This window comes from Strix aluco, chromosome 2, assembly GCF_031877795.1.
Source record: "Strix aluco isolate bStrAlu1 chromosome 2, bStrAlu1.hap1, whole genome shotgun sequence".
Lineage (NCBI taxonomy): Eukaryota > Metazoa > Chordata > Aves > Strigiformes > Strigidae > Strix > Strix aluco.
Window position 1 is genome coordinate 133,815,920 of NC_133932.1, and position 20,216 is coordinate 133,836,135.

At 48.5% G+C, this 20,216-nt stretch overlaps 2 protein-coding genes across 3 annotated transcripts in view; one reads left to right on the forward strand and one right to left on the reverse strand.

Annotated features, from left to right (window-relative positions):
• The window catches only part of GAB2 (GRB2 associated binding protein 2), a 95,814-nt gene extending 80,515 nt beyond the window's left edge, over positions 1 to 15,299 (forward strand). For both annotated transcript variants that reach the window (XM_074816415.1, XM_074816416.1), the window contains 7 exons: positions 1,439 to 2,025; positions 3,045 to 3,139; positions 3,896 to 4,178; positions 5,150 to 5,240; positions 7,077 to 7,179; positions 8,045 to 8,170; positions 9,143 to 15,299. In XM_074816415.1, the coding sequence (XP_074672516.1) occupies positions 1,439 to 2,025; positions 3,045 to 3,139; positions 3,896 to 4,178; positions 5,150 to 5,240; positions 7,077 to 7,179; positions 8,045 to 8,170; positions 9,143 to 9,286 (1,429 nt within the window). In that variant the 3' untranslated portion in view covers positions 9,287 to 15,299. The remainder of the gene's footprint in view (positions 1 to 1,438; positions 2,026 to 3,044; positions 3,140 to 3,895; positions 4,179 to 5,149; positions 5,241 to 7,076; positions 7,180 to 8,044; positions 8,171 to 9,142) is intronic.
• Positions 15,300 to 18,221: 2,922 nt separating this feature from the next.
• Positions 18,222 to 20,216, reverse strand: part of USP35 (ubiquitin specific peptidase 35) — a 29,051-nt gene continuing 27,056 nt past the window's right edge. The window contains exon 11 of the mRNA XM_074816417.1: positions 18,222 to 19,805. Coding sequence (XP_074672518.1) covers positions 19,635 to 19,805 — 171 coding nt within the window. The 3' untranslated portion in view covers positions 18,222 to 19,634. The remainder of the gene's footprint in view (positions 19,806 to 20,216) is intronic.

Consider the following 20,216-nt stretch of genomic DNA (forward strand, 5'->3'; position numbering starts at 1 on the left):
GAGCGGTGTATACCAGCATCTCCCAGCTTTTCCCATAGGGCCAGCACTTCCCCAGTGATTTGCCACAACTGGAAATCTGCCCCATAACCATTTCACCTTTTCCCAGCACAGTGATTGATACAGGGCAGGACTCTTCCACGGGGAGATGTTTAAATGAGGCTGGCTGAACCCTTTCTGGATGCAAGCATGTGGTCCCCAAAATCTTGACCCATGCATGGTTATACCTTTGCAAACAAAAAGACCCAGCCCAGGGCTACCTCTCACCCTCTCCTGGTGCATATGCATTAGCCCTTCATGGTGGGGTAACCCTTTTTCAGAGCTTTGCCATATTTTCTTCTTCCACCGTGCTTCAGCTAGCTCAGGGGAAGGTATTCTTATCACCTGTGCTTGGCTCTGCCACATCTTGCCCTTGTGTCCCAGAGCTTCCGGAGTGATGCTCGTGTTTCCCAAAGTCTGGCGGGATGGGGAGCTGCTTAGCAGTGGCGGGGGTTGAGGATGGGGGAGAGAAAAGTCCCAAGGGGCCAATTCAAGCATCCCCTGGCTCAAGAAAATGTCATCTGCTGGGGTTATGGGTGCAGAAAGCCAAGACCACCGGGGTCATCATCTTCTGCAATGTTGAAGTGTTGAAAGAGGAAGCAGTAGGAGGGATAAAACAGGAGATGAAATTTCCTTGGAGGGAATTGGTGGAGGAACGGTGGCTAATGAGTAGTCGTTAGAGGACCAAGGTCTCCGCAGTGCTCACCCTCCGTCCTGGCTAGTGTCCCCAGGCATGACCACAATGCAAATCGAGGAATCATTAGGAAGGCATGAACCTAGTGACACCTTGGGGAACTCAAGGACTTTTATAAATCTGAATTCATCTCTGAGGTTCATTCTTCCTCCCCTGTGGATCAGGGCTGCAAACCCCAAATCCCAGCTGGGGACTGTCCTCACCTCCCCAGGGCTTGTCCTGCAAGAGGGCAGGGTGGTGGCATGGCTGGAGGCTTTGAAATAATCTCCATCAGGAATTTTTCTGGTCCCTCTCAAACACATTTGCAAGGCACAAATGAGAGTAATGCTCCCTCCTGCACTGTGGACGGGCGGCCAACGTGTGATGGTGATGCTGATGGGGTGGCTCTTTGCAGCCGTGTCTTCGGTCAATGCCATCTAGTGTGAAAATTGCCCTTTTGGAACAATTTATGTCCAGATAAAAGGCTTGTTCTTGCCCGTAGCCCTATCGTGGAGCTGGATGCATGTACCTCCCACCTGGGACAGAGGCATTTTGAAGGTGTTTCAGGATAAAATGGGTTATGGACATGTTTGGAGGGGTCTGAGATGTTCCCATTGCCCTGGGGTTGGGCAATGAATGTTGGGAAGGTGACAAACAGGGGGAGCAGAGCTCGGTGCACCCGTGACTGGCTGTCCCCCCACCTCAGCCCCTTCTCTCCTTTCTCTGCAGGAGCGCCAGCTTCTCCCAAGCCACGAGGTCCGCCTTCTTCATGCGGAGTGACACAGCAGTCCAGAAGCTCTCACAGGGCAACGGCCACTGCATGAATGGGGTTGGTGGGCAGCTCCATGGCTTTTACAGCTTGCCAAAACCCAGCCGGCACAACTCGGAGTTCAGGGACAGTGCGTATGACCTCCCACGCGCCTTCGGTTCCTACACCCACCCCAAGTCGAGCCTCACCAGCTCCGAAACAGATAATGAGGAGGTCTACACTTACAAGACTCCCAACAACACTCTATGCAAGGAGTTTGGGGAGCTCTCCACGGACTCCTATGACATCCCTGCCACCCCACTCTCTGTCTACCAGATCCCCAGGACATTTACACTGGACAAGAACCACAACGCTCTGGCTGTGGCCGCCAGCGACTCACCTGCCGCGCCACCCCCGCGGCCCCCAAAACCTGGGCAGACAGAGCAGCGATGGGGTAGCCCACCCCAGCGGCCCCAGCCTGGTGAAGGCTTAGGTCTGGCCCCCATGGCAGCCACCATTCCCCGGAGGAACACACTGCCAGCGGTGGAGAACAGCAGGCTGCACCGAGGTGAATTTGGGGGTGGGGAGCAGGGGGTGGCTTTGACCTATCTAGCAGCCTTGGAGGGGCTCGTCCCATTGGGTTGCGGTAGGGCTGGGGTAGCTGTTGACATCAACCACAGGGGTTGAACACAAATAAGCTCTCCCTGGTCAAGATCTGGCCCAGGCCGGGAGAGGCATCCCCAGGGCTCTGCCCACCAGAGCTGCTCAGCTAACTTTTGTCTGTGTTGTGCCTTGAACCAAAACCCCAAACCTGCTTGCCCATGCAGCCCTTCACCAGATTTTGGTGATTTCAGCCATTTTAAGCTTGCTTTTACTTTAATTCGTAACCAGGTTTATCAGAACATACTTCAGCCCGGAGCTGCCTTTATTTTGCTGACCAGACAGGGACATAATTTTGCACATCTCCAAGGTCCAACATCCCCAGTGCAGCAGAGCCGCCCTTCCCATTGGCCATGGATGGGCTGTGGATGAACACGCCTTTTCCAAACCATAGGATGAGATAGTTGCAAAGTAACTTAGAAGAGGTGGCTGGAGAGAAAACATAGAGTAAATGATGCACACAGCTCCCTGAAATGCCTCTTCCATTTCCTCCTACCTAAATACCAACATTTAGGCTGAGATCAGACCCATGCTGAGCAGCAGACAGATCAGTCTAAGAGCTTAGCACCCCATCCTCCTGTACTGGAGGCTGCCAGCCCTTACACTTGCTGAGTGAGCTGCCCCTTAACACAGTTTTTTCACATGATCTACCTTATCTGATGTCTTTACCCCTGGGATTTTGCAGCACTTTGACAGAACCAGGGTACGCCCATGTGGCACGTGCAGTTGTGTTGACACATTAGAGAGATGCTAATCAGGAGGAAGCATAGCAGGGAGTCTGTGACAGGCTAAAAACCATGTCTTCCCACCAGCATCTCAATCATCAAGAATAGATATTGCCCACCCAGTATCTGGATTTTGTTTTCAGGGGCCCCTTTTATTAGCAGTTGTGCTGGGACACATTGTGCATTTGTGGTTGTGTTGCAGCTTCTTCTTGCGAGACGTACGAATACCCCCAGCATGGGGGCAGCAGCGCTGTGCAGTCAGTTGAGTCGATGAACGACGGGTACCACTCCTACCTGGTGAGTTGGCCTTGGCATTGGCCACCACACTATAGGAACCGTTTGCACCTTATAGATTCAGAGGCAGGTTGGACCTCACAGCCCAGACCTTCAGAGCTAAATCAAGAAAGGTTTTATTAATGGTTTCAGTTAAAACCATAGTGGCCTGCAGGGTAGAGATGGAGGGACAACAACCTACTCCAGCACCACATGCAGAGATTTGCTTTGGGTGCTTCCACAAGATACATTCTGTTATGGGTCTGGAGCTTTGACCCAAAGCCTGGAGCTTTGATCCAAAAAAAGCACCCAGAAGTTTGGCTTCTTCCTGAAAGCCTGGGATGCTGCTGAGCGGAATTTTGACATGTTGCCAGAACAGCCTCTTTTGTGCACTTTCTAAGACTTCCTGAGCTGGAAATGACATTAAAGCAGCCTTTCATACTGCATTTTAGTCATGGCCAGAACCCAGGGAAAAATTACTTTCCAGGTTAAGCATGCTTCTGCAGCTCATTCTGATCATGAGAAGACGGTCAAGTCTGGGTGATTAAGACCTTTCCCTGAACTCAGATGTTGCAATGTCTTGGAAACTAGAGGTAGACCTTCTCAGTGCAAACTGCTGGCCAAGGAGGGGACAGACCATTCCTTCCTTCTGTGCTGAGATTTTAGAGCTGGTCCCACCTCACGTGTGTGTTCGGTGGTGGTGAGATGAAAGGGTTTATAATGGGATGGGATTTAGCAGTGTCTTGATGGTCACAGCACATCCTCCCACTTGTCCCCCAGCAAGCCAAGGCAGCGGTGGCCCGCTCCCACAGCACCGACTCCGAGGACAACTACGTCCCCATGAACCCTGGTTCCTCACCCCTGATCCACACCGAGAAAGCCAACGACAATGCCCAAAATCTCTACATTCCCATGAGCCCTGGGCCGCATCACTTTGACCTGGTGGGGTTGTCCTCAGCCACCGTCCCTGTGCATAAAGGAGGAGCCATGGCGCAGTGCCACAGACGGTTGAGTGAAATCCAGCCCCCACCAGTCAACCGCAATCTCAAACCTGACCGGAAAGGTAAGAATGTTTGTTTGTGAGCAAATCTTTCTAGGAACCTTCTATTCTTGTAATACTTCAGACTACATCTGTCATTTTGTGTACACTCAATAGAGTTCTATGTGAGGTGTGCTTTGCTACCACCAGCACAGCCAGATCTTCAGATCTTCCCCATCCCCTTCCTCTTTCAGGAGGACGATGGTGCAAAAGCAGATTTCATGGTGCTTGAACAGCCTGTCTCAAACCCTTCCTGGCCTTCACCAGAGATGCATGTCACAGACAGGATCTCACCTCCTTTGCCTGCACCCCTCCTGCACTCCACTCCAGAATCTCTGTGTTGTATTCAGATGACCCAGATTTCTTCTACTGTTTCCTACTGGTTGGATCTAGACAGGTCTTCCCTCAGGGCTTTGCCTACATCCTCCAAGTCCTACCCCAAACCATCGTCCAACAGGTCATCAAGGAGATGCCAAGGAGGAGGGCTCCCATCATTAGGATGTCAGCACCTAACCCTATCAACATGCTAGGTGAGGGCTGGGCCGGAGTGCAGCAGTCTTCTCTTCCACCTAATGAACCACTCAGGATGAGAAGAGCTTTCATGTTACCCTGCAGATGTCCTTTCCCCTTCCATATAGAGAAACGCTGTGGCCAGAAGCAGCTCAGGGCTGGCAGAGCCTGGTCTTGTCCCCATCTAATGGGCTTGGGCATTTTTAGCAGATGTCCATTCCCTGGGAGGCACATTGCCCTTCTGGTGCCACACATCCACTTTAGGGATGTGAGCCAGAAGGAGAAATTCACTGTTTTCCCCCAGTCCTGAGTAAATGAGTGCAGAGATTTTGGTTGGGGGTATTTGTCATCAGCAAGGAGAGCTGGGGAGCTGATTAGCAGAACGGGAAGCAACCAGCAATTTCTTGGAGACCCTGTCATGCCAGTCATGGGCACTGAATTGTAAGAATGTGCTGCCTCTGAATAAAGGCTTTTCTCCTCCCCAGCAAAGCCATCACCACTGGACCTGAGGAACAACACTGTCATCGATGAACTTCCCTTCAAATCGCCGGTCACGAAATCCTGGTCCAGGCCAACGTGAGTAATGGTTGGGGTATGAATTCTCACTCTGTTTCAACAGCAGATCTCTGGTCTTGCTCTCGCTGGTGTCCACATGTAGCCTCACTGTCACTTCTGTCACGGATTAAACATCTCTGACTGAGTGCAAGGAGGATGTCAGCTGTCCTTCTGCCTCCACTTGCTGCAGAGGTTTCTCCTGGCCCACCATCTCTTCTTGTTAAGGAGCATGTTTCTCATGGACTATCTTGAGTCAAGCTAGAAGTAAGTCCAGACTTTAGCCAAATTTCCCCAAAAGCTGGATGATCCCTTCAGCCTTCAGTGTGTTCTTTGTCAGTTTTAGAAACAGGAGCTGCAGAGCTGGGTCATGCCATGCACTATCTGCACCGGGCTGAAAGTCTACTTTGCCCAACACCTTACCCCCATCAGGGACCAGCAGGAGCTATCTGAGAAGAGGGACATTTATGGAGTAATTCTATCCTAAAATATCCTTCTACACCATGGCTATTCGGGGTTCAGGGGTTTTCTTGGTCACATCATAGCCAGACTTAGGACCTGAGTCAGATGCTGTCGAAGTAGAGGGGCTCTTCTCTTGGACCCCTCACAAGCTTAGTCAAGTGTTGTAAGATCCAGAGTCATATTTCCCCACATCACAGCTTGTGGCAGGAAGATAAATTCGTTTAGGTTGGGATTTCGCATGAAAGCCCAGCATGTGGCCAAGCAGCTAATTAAGATCCCTTGAAGACATTTCCTATTTCTGGGTTCTGACAACTCCTGGAGAGCTGTGGCTCTGACACAGGACCTGTGGTCCACCACGACTCATGACCCAGCTGAGCCACCCTGACTCAGCCTCACTGGGGGTGTGCTGCATGATTTCACATCCAGCTCTCCCCCAGAAAACCCCACTGTAGTCTCAAAATGCAGGGTGACACTCACAGGATCTGACCAAGCTGTGTTTTGATTGCCTTGAAAGCAAAGCCTAGCCTGAAGGAAGTCTGCAAAATGAAACCAAAGCACTTCAGAGCAAAGTCTGCTGGCCAAAAATAACAGGATTCGCACAATTCCAGTTCTGCTGCTAATTCGTGGTCTGATCTTGTCCAATGAAAGGCAGAGGCAAAGCTTGGCTGCTATGACTTCTCTAATAAATTGGATTGTGTGGAGACTGACTGCAGGGCATGAGCACTGTGTGCTGAAATCACTGCACCAGGAAACAGTGAGTGGGGTTTGATTGACAAGACATCCAAACCTGGAGAAGCTAATGGATTTTTCCCTTATCAGCTAATCATATGACTCTGCCTTTACTGCAAAGCAACAAATAGCTTTTCAAGACACAAGCTTTAATGCCAGATGCTGATTGCATTATGTTATTCTGTATAATTAGATTTGGCCAATTGAAAGCAAGACAATGCCTCAGAGGTTTTGTTTTCCAGCAAAAAATTCGGATAGGGTCCTGCACAGCAAACAAATCCTGGAGCTGTGTTGCAGCTGGAGGTAAGAAGCTCCACCGAGACTGGCCCTGCATCCTCCATAATTAAATACTTCCTGTGAGATAAAAGAGTTCATGGAGCCTGATTTATGTAGCTGATAGCGAGAGAGTTACGGGTACATAGCAAACAAGGTGTTATTAAAAAGCCCTAGAAAGAAAAAAAAATCCAACAAGACCAGGCCCGGTGATTTCTGAACCATGGGAAGATGAGGTTAGGAGAACCTCAATGCCACCAGCTCTTCTTCATGCCCAGTCCCCATATCTGAGCATGGTGATGTTTGGAGCCATCAGGTGCTGCCCTCGCCCATCCCTTCTTGGCAATGGACAAGCAGGACCTGCAACCATCAACACATTGACCCTTGTCCTTACAGGCAGACCTTCAACGCCGGCTCTTTGCAATACTGTCGCCCTGTCTCCTCCCAGAGCATCACCAGCACTGACTCAGGAGACAGTGAGGAGAACTACGTGGCAATGGTAAGAGCCTCACAGCTAAGATATATGGTCCTGGCAGGACGTATACGTTCCCCAGCTCTGCAAACACATTCCTAGCTCATGACATGACAGTGCTCAGATAGCACTGTGATGAATGTGGTGTACATCCTTACGTACATCCCTACATGCACGAAACAATGACTTTCGTTCCTAAAATGACACGTCCCACTGGGTTTTTAACTGTTTATGAGAGCAGAAACATATATCACCTACTTTGCCAGGAATTAAGAGGGGATGAAAACATCTATGGACTGTCACAGTCTGTTTTCCTAATTTAAGTTGATTTTTTTCATGGTTTTTTTCCCCTAATAGCTGCTGACATCATGTTTGTGTGGAGGGCAGGGGCTATCGGAGCAGCACCAGGGAGTGGCACTGCTTATAGGGAGGGGATTTTGTCTTTCTCTGCAAAGCTGTTGACTTGAGGCATATTTTTGAGGCTGTGTAACCAAGGGGGTAGAGGAAATGTGTGCTCTGTGTAGCCTGGTTGTGATTAGATCCCAGAGTTGGTCTGGCCTTGCTGAGGTGTGGTTCCTGGGAAGTGCTGAAGCCCACATCTGATGTCAGGCATGTGAATAAAATCAGCGCAAAGGCAGCAGAACTGCTCTGATACATAAAATCAAGAGCATGAGCTTGAAATATTTGTTGGGACAATACACAATACATATAGTCCCCCAGGGGTTCTGCATACCCTGGTCCCAGAGAGGCAGATGAGCACATATCCAGGCCGGGACCTCTCTTAAAAGTGCCACCAAGGCATTTCGTTGCCAGATTTGTGTTAATTCCTTTTTTTTTTTCCCTTCTTCCCATTTTAATTCTCATTATCTCTCCTGTCTCTTCCCTGCATTAGCAAAACCCCATTTCTGCTTCTCCTGTTCCTAGTGGTACCAACAGCCCAGCGCCTAAAAAGAGTTCAGGGAGTGTGGATTATCTGGCCCTGGACTTCCAGCCAAGCTCGCCAGGGCCACACAGAAAGGTACAGGGGATTTTATAAACTTATGATTAAAAGTGATGCGTTTTTTAAGGGTTTTTATCCACATTGGCACCAGCATGGTCCAAAGCCCTGAGTAGGGTTGGTAAGTGGCATAGTAATCTCAGAGGGGTGATTTTTCCTGCAGATCAGCTGCTATATCTATTCTAGGTCAGGCTCGGTCTCTGTCGCATGTCTGCAGCCTTGCTGAAGCATTACCAGAAGCATGGATGTGCGGGGGTTCAGGGATGCTGATGAGACCAGAAATTCAGCTGGACATTGTATATGTCCATTGTATATGGACATTGTATATTCAAAAGTTGTCAGGAGTATCCCAAGAAGTATCAGAAATATTTTTTTTCCTCCTTCAGAACAACAGGTCCTCTAAAACCAGACTTGGGTTTTCTACCTGAGATACTTTCAGAAAATACTGGGCACCTGTCTCCTGGCAGTCGGGTGCTTTTAAAGGGTGCCATTTGGGCAGGAAAAGTACAAACTTCTTTCAGAAAGTGAAGCTGATGTTTAAAAGCTAGATTATGTTGAGCTGATCAAGCCATTGCCCGGTGAGAAAGAGCTGTGAGGAGAAGATGGGTCGGGAATGGGATGCCTGTGCCAAGTGTCACACGGTAATGTGGAAGGGGAAGCTCCTAAAGACCCAGATGTTGGTGACTTCTCTCCGGGTTCATACACAGGAGTGAATCATAGGAAAACAGGGCAGGGGAGGACCTCAGGGTGCTGTTTCTACCCTCCCATTGCACTGCAGTCTCATGCAAGCAAGATGCAGAGCAGACTGAAATCCTTCATCCAAGACCCTTTGGGAGGTTAGAGGGAGGGTGATGAGCTATCGAGTCTGCAAGAAAAGCAGGGGAGGTGCCAGTGGACTTGCAGCACCCACAGTGCTGCTGCGGGAAGGAGTGAGGGGGAAGAGCAGGGAGCTGATGAGTGACCAGGCGGTGGCCGTGTTTCTCCTCCCTGCAGCCCTCCACCTCATCAGTCGCCTCGGACGAGAAGGTTGATTACGTGCAAGTGGACAAGGAGAAGACACAGGCACTGCAGAGCACCATGCAGGAGTGGACTGATGTGCGGCAGTCCTCGGAGCCCACCAAGAACACGAAGCAGTAGCCCCTGGGGCAGGCAGTGAAACAGGCAAAGTCTCGGCAGTTTTCCCCAGCTGGGGCCCCGCCGGGCTGCCAGCTCCACTTGGGCTGGATTTCTAAGACTTGTCTGTGGAGAGGAGGGGGTCTTCATTATTTTTTTTCTTTTAAGACAAAAAGAAACTTAATTTCAGGGGAAGACTTGGCGGATACTGTTTGCCAGTGATAAAGACCAACGATGTTTGGTGTCTAGGTTTGGGCTTTAGCTGCTGGATGCACTATCCAGGAACTTCGATTTAGCAATACCAGGTTTCACCCTACACATCTTTTGCTTACAGCTATTAAAGCCACCTTGTATGTGCTAACACTGCATCATCTCTCCCCGTCTTCTTCCATACCGTACCCCCAAACCATGCCATGTAGGTTTGCAGCATCTCTCATAGGACATCATTCCCCAGGTCTCATTCCCCACTCCCTATGGTTGCCCTCTTCTCTGCCTCCTCCCAATCCCAAAACTGAGCAAGGACCATTCCTTTTGAAATCACTTCTGTTGTCCCGTCTCTTGTAAATAATATGTTCAAAACCTCTGAGGGCTATTCTCCTCCTGGTGGGACAGCCCCCATGGTTTTGGTTGTGGTTGTTAACCTTCAGGAGCTTGAAGAGCATCCAGACTGTCCCACTGAACAGACTTAGAAGCCCAGGACTTGCCCCATCATACACATACATGTATATGCTACCACATGCTCACACACATGCATGCATGCGTGAAACAACCAAGTTTGTTGGGGTGTCTTCTGCCGTTGATGCTCGCCAGCATCTCTCAAAGTCAATAGTCTGGAGAGATTGGCTTTGGATAGCAGAATTTAAGCACTGACCCACTGCCTATCTGAAACAAATTGCCTGTGAATCTGGCCCTAAGAACCAAAATCTGCCCTTTGTGACACCAAAAAAAGCCCATAGAGTGAGAGTCCTACATCTGCAGCCATCATGAGAAGCTCTGTGGTTGAGTATGAGGGGTGCAGGGAGGTTCTGGAGACCCTGTATACCTGGACTGGTGCGAGGATGAGTGAAGGACGAGGGAGTGGAAGGCTATTGCAAGGACTGGGAGAAAGTGGATGCTGTACTGCAGAGGTTGGTCTTGGGTGAGGAGGTCCAGTGGGGTGTATCTTGGAGGAATGGAGTAGAGTAATTGAAATGTTGGTTGATGGTGAGGACTTAGGCTTGGGAAGAGGCTGGTCAGGAGAGTTAGGGCAAGGTGTTTCCATATTAACTTTAATGTAGCATTATGGTTGATTTGGGGTGGGTGCAGAGAGCTGGACTAGATATTTTCTCCCCATCTTCAGCAATGTTTCTTCAACACAGAAATGGGGCTTCTTGATGTTAATGACCCTAGGCTCTAATTATGGGTGGGAATCTGCTGTTGCCACTTGCCAGCATCCTTGACACATCCAGGCTTTGGGATTGATCCCCAGGCAGCTGCCGAGTGCAGAGAGCCAAGAAGGAAGAGACAGTTTATTGCAGAGATAATAATTCATGATCTCATGAAAACAGGAAGGACTAGTGATTGCCATGGAGCAGCCTGATTGCCAGACAGCAAGTGCTGACACGAACAAACAGGCCAACCACATACTGAGAGCCAAACGATGGAGACATTAGAAAGATTAGGTAATAATATTTATTAAATAGCTGGAGCTATTCTTTCTGCAAGCTGAACCCCTCCCAGAGTCACAGGCTCTATGTTCCACCAACACCACCAAGTTGTATTGATTACTGATGCTTAAGCATTAACACATTAGTTTAAGCTGGGCCTGAGTTTGGAAAGGGCCTGATGTCACCCACACAGGGATAGGATAGCAGTCTCTTAAGGGCTGCGTGTTGGTAAAATAAGTCTTGAACTACACCAGTTTATATTTTCTTCTCACATGCCATGAAAGGGAAGGATATTAATGCAAAAGCTCTGACAACCCTTTTAAGACATTGAAGTGTTGGCCTTTTACAGAAATAATGAAGCAAATGAAGCTCATGGTGAAAAAAATAATCATCTAGGAGAAAAGAAATGAAAAAAAGACCCAGAGGGGAAGATATAGCACAGCCAGATGCTTTCTGAAGGTTGGGGAGTGTGTTCCAGCCTGCAAGGGCCTTTGCCTCTCATTGGGGGCTTGCACGCTTGCATGGTGAGATAATGAAATGAAGACCAGAGTACAGTGCTTCGTATTTCTATAGCCTCTTTCATCACTGCATCTCAGGGGAGACTAAACATTGGGCCTGATCCAAAGCCCACTGAAGCGTGTGTTCACCCGGCTGAGAGCAAGCTCCCCATCCCCACAGAAAAGCAAATGTGACTCAAGTGGAAAGATGATTTTTTTCCTAATTTATCCTCTAAACTGTTAGGTGGACACAAAGGAAGGTGAGGTTGGGGGAGAGGGGTTACGGTGCATGCCAAAATTGTGCTGTTCTCCTCTCGCACTAAAATGCAGCCACCTCTGGGGTGGATTGCAGCAGCAATTTTGGGAATAGCTCTTTATGCTGCTTTGGGTCTCTCTCAATCAAACAGTGCAACTATTCTCAAGATGAAACTGAGCCCAGCCGCAGGCTAAAAAAATTTTAAACCAGACCAAAAGCCCGGAGAAATCAAGTGATAGCCCATGCTCAGATTGAGTCTTTTTCTCCACCTGGGAGATGGGGAACTCAAGTCATCCCAAAAATACCCTGAAAGCAGGCAGGTGAAGGGGAGGCAGCAGCAATAGTCATTTCTGATGGAGCAGTGGCCTGAGAGACAACACAATGGGTTGGGATGCATTTTGCTGGGTCGGTGCCCTGTGATTCTGTGCTGGGACTAGGTGCATTCAGTGCCCACCCCCAAAGCATTAATTAAGATTGGAAAAGCCCTTCATGGTACTGAAGAAACTAGTCCTTTTTCTCCACATCCCAAAAATGTCTGCATTTGTTCATGGGGCAAACAATAGCATGGGATAGCTCTTTTCCCTGTTTTGATTTGCCTTCATGACCATCCCCAGTAACTGACCCTTTGCATTCAGCCAACCAAGGACCAAAACATCCCCAAAGTAGCTATTTTGCAACTGCTGGTTGCCTGTCCCTCTCTGCTTTGCAGTGAGGTCTATGTTTTCCCAGCCACAGGTATATTCCTCCATTTTTTTCCCTGCTAAGCACCAAGCAAATGGCCCCTCCAAACTAAATAGCAGCCCATAGACTCTATTCATTGCCATGTAGGCATGAGTATATCAAACCCTCCTGAAAGCCGTTAAGTAATCAATGGCTGCAGTGGAAATAGTCATTCCTGATGGTTGCCGAGCTGATTACAGAAGTCCCTGATGATTAATGTTTGTGCAGTATTTAGTCTTAAACCATATTGAAAAGCAGCTGGTTTAATTACACGGACTGCCAAGAACTTTGTCCTGAAGGCATTGCGTTTATCACATCCACTCTATACTTGGATGCTCAAGTATGACTGGGTCTTTTGTTAGAAATAGGTATTTTAGGAAGCTGAGAACACTGCAAATGATTCATTTTAATTGCAATTAAAATGGCTTGAGTCTTCACGTCAGAGCCTGCTCTTCAGCTCTGTGGTTCCATTTAAGCAAAGGGATGTGCTTGTGTGTGTGTGTGCTCATGGAGAAGGGTTGTCCGTGGGACAAGCATCATGACCTCAATATTTAGTTATATGAAGTACCAAGGCCATGTCTCAAAGTTCTGCCCAAGCTTTAAAATGTCTAAGCTGGTGGTTTTAAAGACAGAAGTCTCCAAAGGTGTGCATCACTTGCTGTGAGTGTGCAACTGCTGCTCATGGTTCCTTTGTCTGGTGAGATGTGTGATCTGCCTTGGAGCTGATTTGCTCTGAACTGACATTTGAGTATTCAGTGGGAAATACATTCTCAGCTCTAAATGGATGCCAGGCTCAGGCTTAGTCTCAAGTTGGAGAAAGAAAATACATGTGAGTGTAGATTGTGCCAGCGCAAAGCTGAGTGTCTGGAAGATAGGGCCAAATCGGGGGCCCGAACCAAAAGGTAGTTATGACTTGGGTTAACTGGGAGCTAACTGGGATGGATTTGGACCCAGAGCTACCATCCACTGACAAGGGTTATATATGGGAGAATGTGAGGTTGGGAGGAGAGAAGGCAGGGGAGTTTGCCAGCAAGACTTGAGTCTTGGTCCTCACCATGTGTTCCTTTGGCATGAGTCTCAAGTCAGATATATAGAGATCTGTGGGTTGTGGAGTGGGGTTTTGCTCAATAAAAGCCATTCACTGGTGGGAGGGGAGCTCCCACTGCTCTCAGGACTTACCCAGGGCACTTCACTCTCAAGGGGGTCATCTTGCCCAACAAAATGATGCCTTGGCGCTCTGGCTTTCAGGGAGCCTTGGTCCATGCACCCAGCTCTGAGCTGGGCAGGACAAGTCCTACCAGAAATGTGGTGGGTACCCAGACATGCTCAGAGACACCTTGTTCTGGGGCTCCCATGAGATGGTCATGGACAGCAGTGCCATGGGTTCAGAGGGTTGTCCCACAAGGTGCCACCTTCATCCTTGGAGCTTTTCAAGACCAGGCTGGATCAACACCATAGTTTGGAGAAGGGAGTGGGACTAGAGACATCTCTTCCCCCTCAATTTACCCTGAGACCCTGTGCTGCTGGGGCTGAGCGGAGACTCCTCCACGTGATGGAAGAGGCCAAAAGTATTGCCTAGAGCCCTATAGCATCTGAAACAGGGCCAGGGCCTCTCCTCTGGCCATGAAGCCAAGTGGCAAGGCACAGCTCAACCCCTAAGACCATAGCCCCCAACAAGAGAACCTAATCCACACTGGGGCTATCCCTTGCACCTGGGAGAGGGCTGGCTGGCTCAGACCAAGTCATCCAGGACATGGACACACAGTCTGAGCAACTCGGGGACAGCTTGAACCTGTAAATTTGTTAGAAGCCAGAGTTCTCTGCAGCCCCACACCAGCCCCTACCAGGAGATAAGAAATCATCTTTTTTACTGTTGTTCTTTGGGTGACACCATACTTTATCGTTAGGTGGGATGAGGGCGTTCTTTTGAACTCTGCATCCCGCTTTTTCTCTGGCTTGTAAAAATGAAGATTTTTTTAGTACTTATTTCCCCACCTCACAGATGCATCGTGAGGTGTAGTTAATTGACAGCTAATAATGCAAAGAGCTGTTTTGAGTCTGCATGCAACAGCCAGGCAGCTTCTGGTGGTACCCCGTTGTCATGCCCAGCATCACACATGACACTACACATCCCGCTCTGCAAAACTCATTAAAAAACTCTCATCCTCAATTACCAAGGTGGAAAAAAACTTGGCAGAATTTTCTCCTGAGCAAGGCAGGTGGGGGAAAAGCCATTTGCACAGTTTCAGTGTTCTGCTGCCACATTGACCCTGAAAATGCGATGTTTTCTTTGAGAGCCCTTTGGATGTGGTGGCTGAAGCACGGAGAGGGGAAGGGAGCAGGACCCTGGGCTCCATGGGGAGCCCACCGATGAATCCCATAGGGTTAGGACCAAACCTTTAGAGTAGTTATGTCCCACTCAACCCAGCCCTTGGCAAAGTCAACGAGTCCCCATTGACTTTGGCCATTGTTGCATGGGAACAGACCCAGCCAAATTAGGGTAGTTTTCTCCATTTGTTTCTTAACCTTCTGTGAGGGGGGGGGGGGGGGGGTCGGAGCCCTGGCTTTGAAGCCGTCGCGTGGGCAGCCAATTCGCAGGGATGTTTTGTGTGTTTAAAAGCCTATGACTGTTCTTAAAGAGAAGCATTTTTAATTTTTCCATTTGTAGAAGGAAGGACAAGAGTAATCTGTGGCAAACTGTACAGTATGTGTCTTCTTGTGGTGTCACTGTTTGAATGGTTATTAAGTTTTCAAATCACTGTGGACAGCTAATCATTTAAGTTATTAATTTATTCTTTGGGGTTTTGTTGTTTGGTTTTTTTTAAGTAATTTGAAACAATTATTTATCCTGTAAATCGGTCTTGAGTGAAGCCTAGATAATACTTTTTTTGCTGTTAATAAACATGGTACATGCCTGACGTGAAGGTGATTCATTCTTAAGTACTGTATATGCAGCAGGAAAACAACGGGAAAATAAAAGAATGATAATAAAAAGACATCTCTCACTGGTGACTCCCAGCATGGATTCGGAGTGGGGAGAGAAAGGGGGAATCAATGACTGGATCAAGTTGAATTATGCAGCACCTTTAAAGCTTTCAGAGCATCTTCCCAGCATGTCACCAAGTATCCTCTACAGCTTCAGGTGTCCTGTCTGTGTAATGAGGGCCTTTAGGATGCAGTCAGGATTCATCCCGACACCTGAACCCAAACCATGTGTTTTTCAGCCACTGAAGTGAATTTCAAACTATGTATCTGCTCCAGGTATACACTTTGGTGTGTGCAGGGTGAGGACAAATACTGCCTTCCTTGCCCATTAGCAGCTCAACACCTGTAAGCCCCAGCTCAGGACAGCAAATCACCCATAAAACCTAAGCACAAGAAAAATCCTTTTTCCCAGAGTTAAAAGTTCAACGCCCCCTTCAAGACACTTACATCTACTTTAAAAAAAAACAGACACCTGAGGAAAGACACCTCCCTGCAGCACAGCCCCTGTAACTCCTTTTTTTAGACAGGAGTAGCATCACCTCACATCTGCAGCACATCTGGGATCCCAAACCTGAAGCTGAGGACTCCACTGTGGGCTCTCCTCAGCCAGAGGAATGTGTGACACTACAGGCCATACTTTTGTATATACCATAGTATATACTTTAACAATATACCATATACAAATATTGCAGTTATTACTAACACTAATATTAATACAGTATATACTATAATTGGTATAGCATAGATAGTAACAGACTATACTAATGCTATACCAGACTTCTGTAAGGCCTTTGATATGGTCCCCCATAACATTCTTACCTCTAAATTGGAAAAAGATGGGTCTGATGGATGGACTGCTAGATGGATAAGGAATTGGCTGGAAGGCCGTGTTGAAAGATTTACTGCTCAGTATCCAAGTGGAAAGGAGTAATGAGCGCTGTCCCTCAAGGGTCCATACTGGGACCAATACTATATCTTTACCAATGACATGGACAGTGGGATTGAGTGCACCCTCAGCAAGTTTGCAGATGACACCACGCTCAGTGGTGCAGTTGATACTCTAGAGAAGAGGAATGCCATCCAGAGGGACCTTGACAGGCTTGAGGAGTTGGTCTCATGAAGCTGAACAAGGCCAAGTGCAAGGTCCTGCACATGGGTCAGGCAATCCCCAGTATCAAGACAAACTGGGGGATGAAGGGCCTGGAAAGCCAACCATATCCTGGGCTGCATCAAAAGAAGCGTGACCAGCAGCTCAAGGGAGGTGATTCTGCCCCTCTACTCCGCTCTTGTGAGACCTCACCTGCGGTGTTGTGTCCAGCGCTGTAGTCCCCAACAGAAGAAAGACATGGACCTGTTGGAGTGAGTCCAGAGGAGGCCACGAAGATGCTCAGGGGACTGGAGAACCCCCTGTGAGTACAGGCTGAGAGAGTTGGGGGGTTCAGCTGGAGAAGAGAGGGCTCTGGGGAGACCTTAGAGCGGCCTCCCAGGACTGAAAGGGGCTACAGGAAAGGGGGGGAGGGACTTTTTATCAGGAGGGTAGGGATAGGATGAGGGGGAACAGTTTTAAACTGAAAGAGAGGAGATTTAAGTTAGATCTAAGGAAGAAATTCTTCCCTGTGAGGGTGGTGAGACACTGGCACAGGTTGCCCAGAGAAGCTGTGGCTGCCCCCTCCCTGGAAGGGTTCAAGGCCAGGTTGGACGGGGCTTTGGGCAACCTGGGCTAGTGGAAGGCGTCCCTGCCTGTGGCAGGGGGGTTGGAACTAGATGATCTTCAAAGGTCCCTTCCAACCTAAACCATCTCATGGTTCTATGATTCTATAATATTAACAGTGTATTACTAATACTCATCATGTATTATAGTTATAATATGATAACATATGGTATAGTCATAATATTCACAGTAATAGTAATAATAGTATTAATAAAATATATTAATGCAAACTTTAATGTATGTTAAGTATTTAATATATTACTCATCTTACATATATTTATCTGATAATTATAGATATGTGTATATTATGTATATAAATACATATTTATTCTATATGCATATATATAGTAATTATTTTGGGGAGAGGATCGTGGTACACCTGTAGATAATGCTGTGAAAACAGAGGCTCAGGGCTGAGTCCAAAAGGGAAGTTCAATGCTAAGAATTATAGGAAATGAACAGGGACTAAACCAGACCACCTCGTTACACCTTTGAAAGTATCCAGGTTGCCATCTCTGCTGAGCACTGCGTGCAGTTTGCCTCTGCCTGTCTCAGAAAATCTTGGGGAAAAACATGTTCAGGGAAGAGCGTTTCCATGTTGGGTTGATTATCTGCCTTGATTATTTAGATTAGGATCTCATCAAGGCAGAGACAGTCTTGCTGCAAAAGCACCTTCCAGCACGCGGCCCAGAAAATGCCTCCAGGTGACACTCCAGCTCAAAGCGAGGAGCTGGCACGACAGCAACATGAAAGCTTTCAGCAACCTCTTTGGACAGGAGGTTCATAAAAGTCTATTAATAATACCAAGAAACACTGTACTTTTTGTATAACTTCAGTGTTGGGTCCATATTTATTTCTTCTTCGGACTGCTTTAAGCCTAGCATATTTAAATACCACAAACACACTCCACTGCTCATCTGCAAAACCCCACTAATAGGATTGTGATCTGCCTTTGGAGGGTACCCAGCTCAAGGCTGGGCTCCCCATCCCACCTCTCCCTGCTCCCCTCTTCCAAGCCACCACTCTGCAGGGTTGTCCCATGTCCGTGAGGTTGGATGCCCATCTCCCATTGGCTTCCCCATTTCTTTTTTGACCCATCAGCCCAATAGCTATGAGTATTTGAATACGACATTAAGCCTCTATGTTGAATTAATTTCCTTTATTTATATATAGGAAAGGCAAGAAAAGAATACGATACTATACACCAGAGATTTGATCCCAAGTGTCCTCTCTAGCAGACTTTCTGCTCTCATTATCTGTAGCAATGTCTGTGCTTTGCTTTTTCCTCCACACCAACACAATATTCCCACCCCAATACCCCACGGTCAGGATTAGGCCCTGCACCCAGGACCTAAGGCACAAGTCTCTGCCACTTGAGCTAGAGAAATCTCTACTACAGGTGCAAGGAATGAGCAGGCAGGGACAACGGCTGGGGAGGGACATGGCAGGGAGCTGTGGTCCTGTAGACATGCTGCCCGGGGCTTGGGTTGGTCTCCTGCCACCAAAATCAGCCTCTGTCCCATTACTGATTTATATAATACATTGCTTTACATAGTATGTATTTATACTGGGTTGATATATCTGGTTGGACTACTTGCAAATCAGCATTTTAAAAAAATAGCTAGTGGGTTTAGGGGGGCTCTGTCATTTGCTGCTCAGTTCAAGGTATCCCAAAGGAAAACCCAAGTTTTAAAGGGCAGATCCAGCCCAGAAAGCCATGAGATGACAGCAGCGGGAAGGGGCTAACCGAGGCCTAAAGACACGTCTGAAAAAACAGCTGTGTGTCTGGGCCTGCCGTGTACACTAACAGCATCCAGAGGCCACCAGTAACACAACAGGGCTCTGCTGGAGCCCAAAAAACCTCCACTGGACCAGGTCAGTCTCTCTTGGCTGGAGGTGTTTGCGCCCCTCGGTCTCTTTTGGGTGCTTTGCAACGCTGCATAAAACCCCTCTGGTCAACCTGTCACTGCTCGCTGTGACCAAGCAGGCTTGCAAGCTCACTGCCCCACCAGATCAGTGTCGTCACATTGGCTGCTTGGCATTTTTCAGCTTTTTCAGCCTCTTTCTATCTTTAGAGGTGTGTCAAGGTGAGTTCTCAAAACCACATTAAAAAAAAAAACAACAACCAAGCAGAGGTACCCCCAAAATCAACTCAGTGCCATGGGAAGGGCTGCAGACGGGATGTGCATGGGACTTCTTTATCCCTGAGGCCCACTGAGTCCATCTTCATCCCCGTCCCTGTCCCGATCCCCTCCCCAGGCTGGTGGCATGGCTCACAGCAGGCAAGACACGGCTACGCTGAAGCAAAAGGGCACTTCTCCGAGCTGTCGGCAGCTGCTCATCTCTGCTTTAGCTTAGTTATATTAAGGCGTAAAGACCAAGTGCATAGGAAGCGGTGGGACCCTCCAGGTGCCTCCAAATCAGCCCCTGAGTCCTTTTCCATTGAAATGTTCCCCAAATCCTCCTCCAAGATGCTCGCTGTCATCAGGGTGAGGAAGAGGAGCCTCTGGCTTAGGGTTGGCCCTGTGGACATTGACCATCTGGTTTAACCCATTGGCTAGAAGACAAGTCCATGAAAGGAGCCGGATCCACCCCCACCCGCTGCCGGGCTGCAGCCCCCTGACGAGCTGTCATCATCCTTGTCCCTGTCAAAATCTCTCCACCACAGCGGGGATTTCGGCAAGGCAGAAATGTAGGCAGCTCTGTTCCTCGCTTCTTTTTCCTGCTCCTGGGAGAAGAAAGGGGGAGAAATAACACAAGGATAGATGCAGATAGGGTCGGGGGATGCTCCCACCTTCCCCGAGGAGCCAGGAGCCTGTTTGGTTGCCCCTGGTAGCCTCCTCCCAATTAAACTGGGGCGAGAAGGCCATGTGCTCATCATTAGAGCTCTGCGGGAGGGATGCAGCAAAGCGTTGCAACTCTCCAGTGATCAAAAAACAGCCCTTCCATGTCACCTCTGGGAGAGGAGGGACCCCTCAAATTCCCCTGGGTGCTGCTCATGTCCTGCAGGACACTGCTGTTTGGAAAGCATTGAACTCTGCCAGTTGAATGACGTCTGTTCTAGTTCGTATTCCCAGCTCACCCATCTTTCCCAGGCACTTAGGAGAAAATTTCAGGCAGAGCTGCCTGGGGCAGGCAA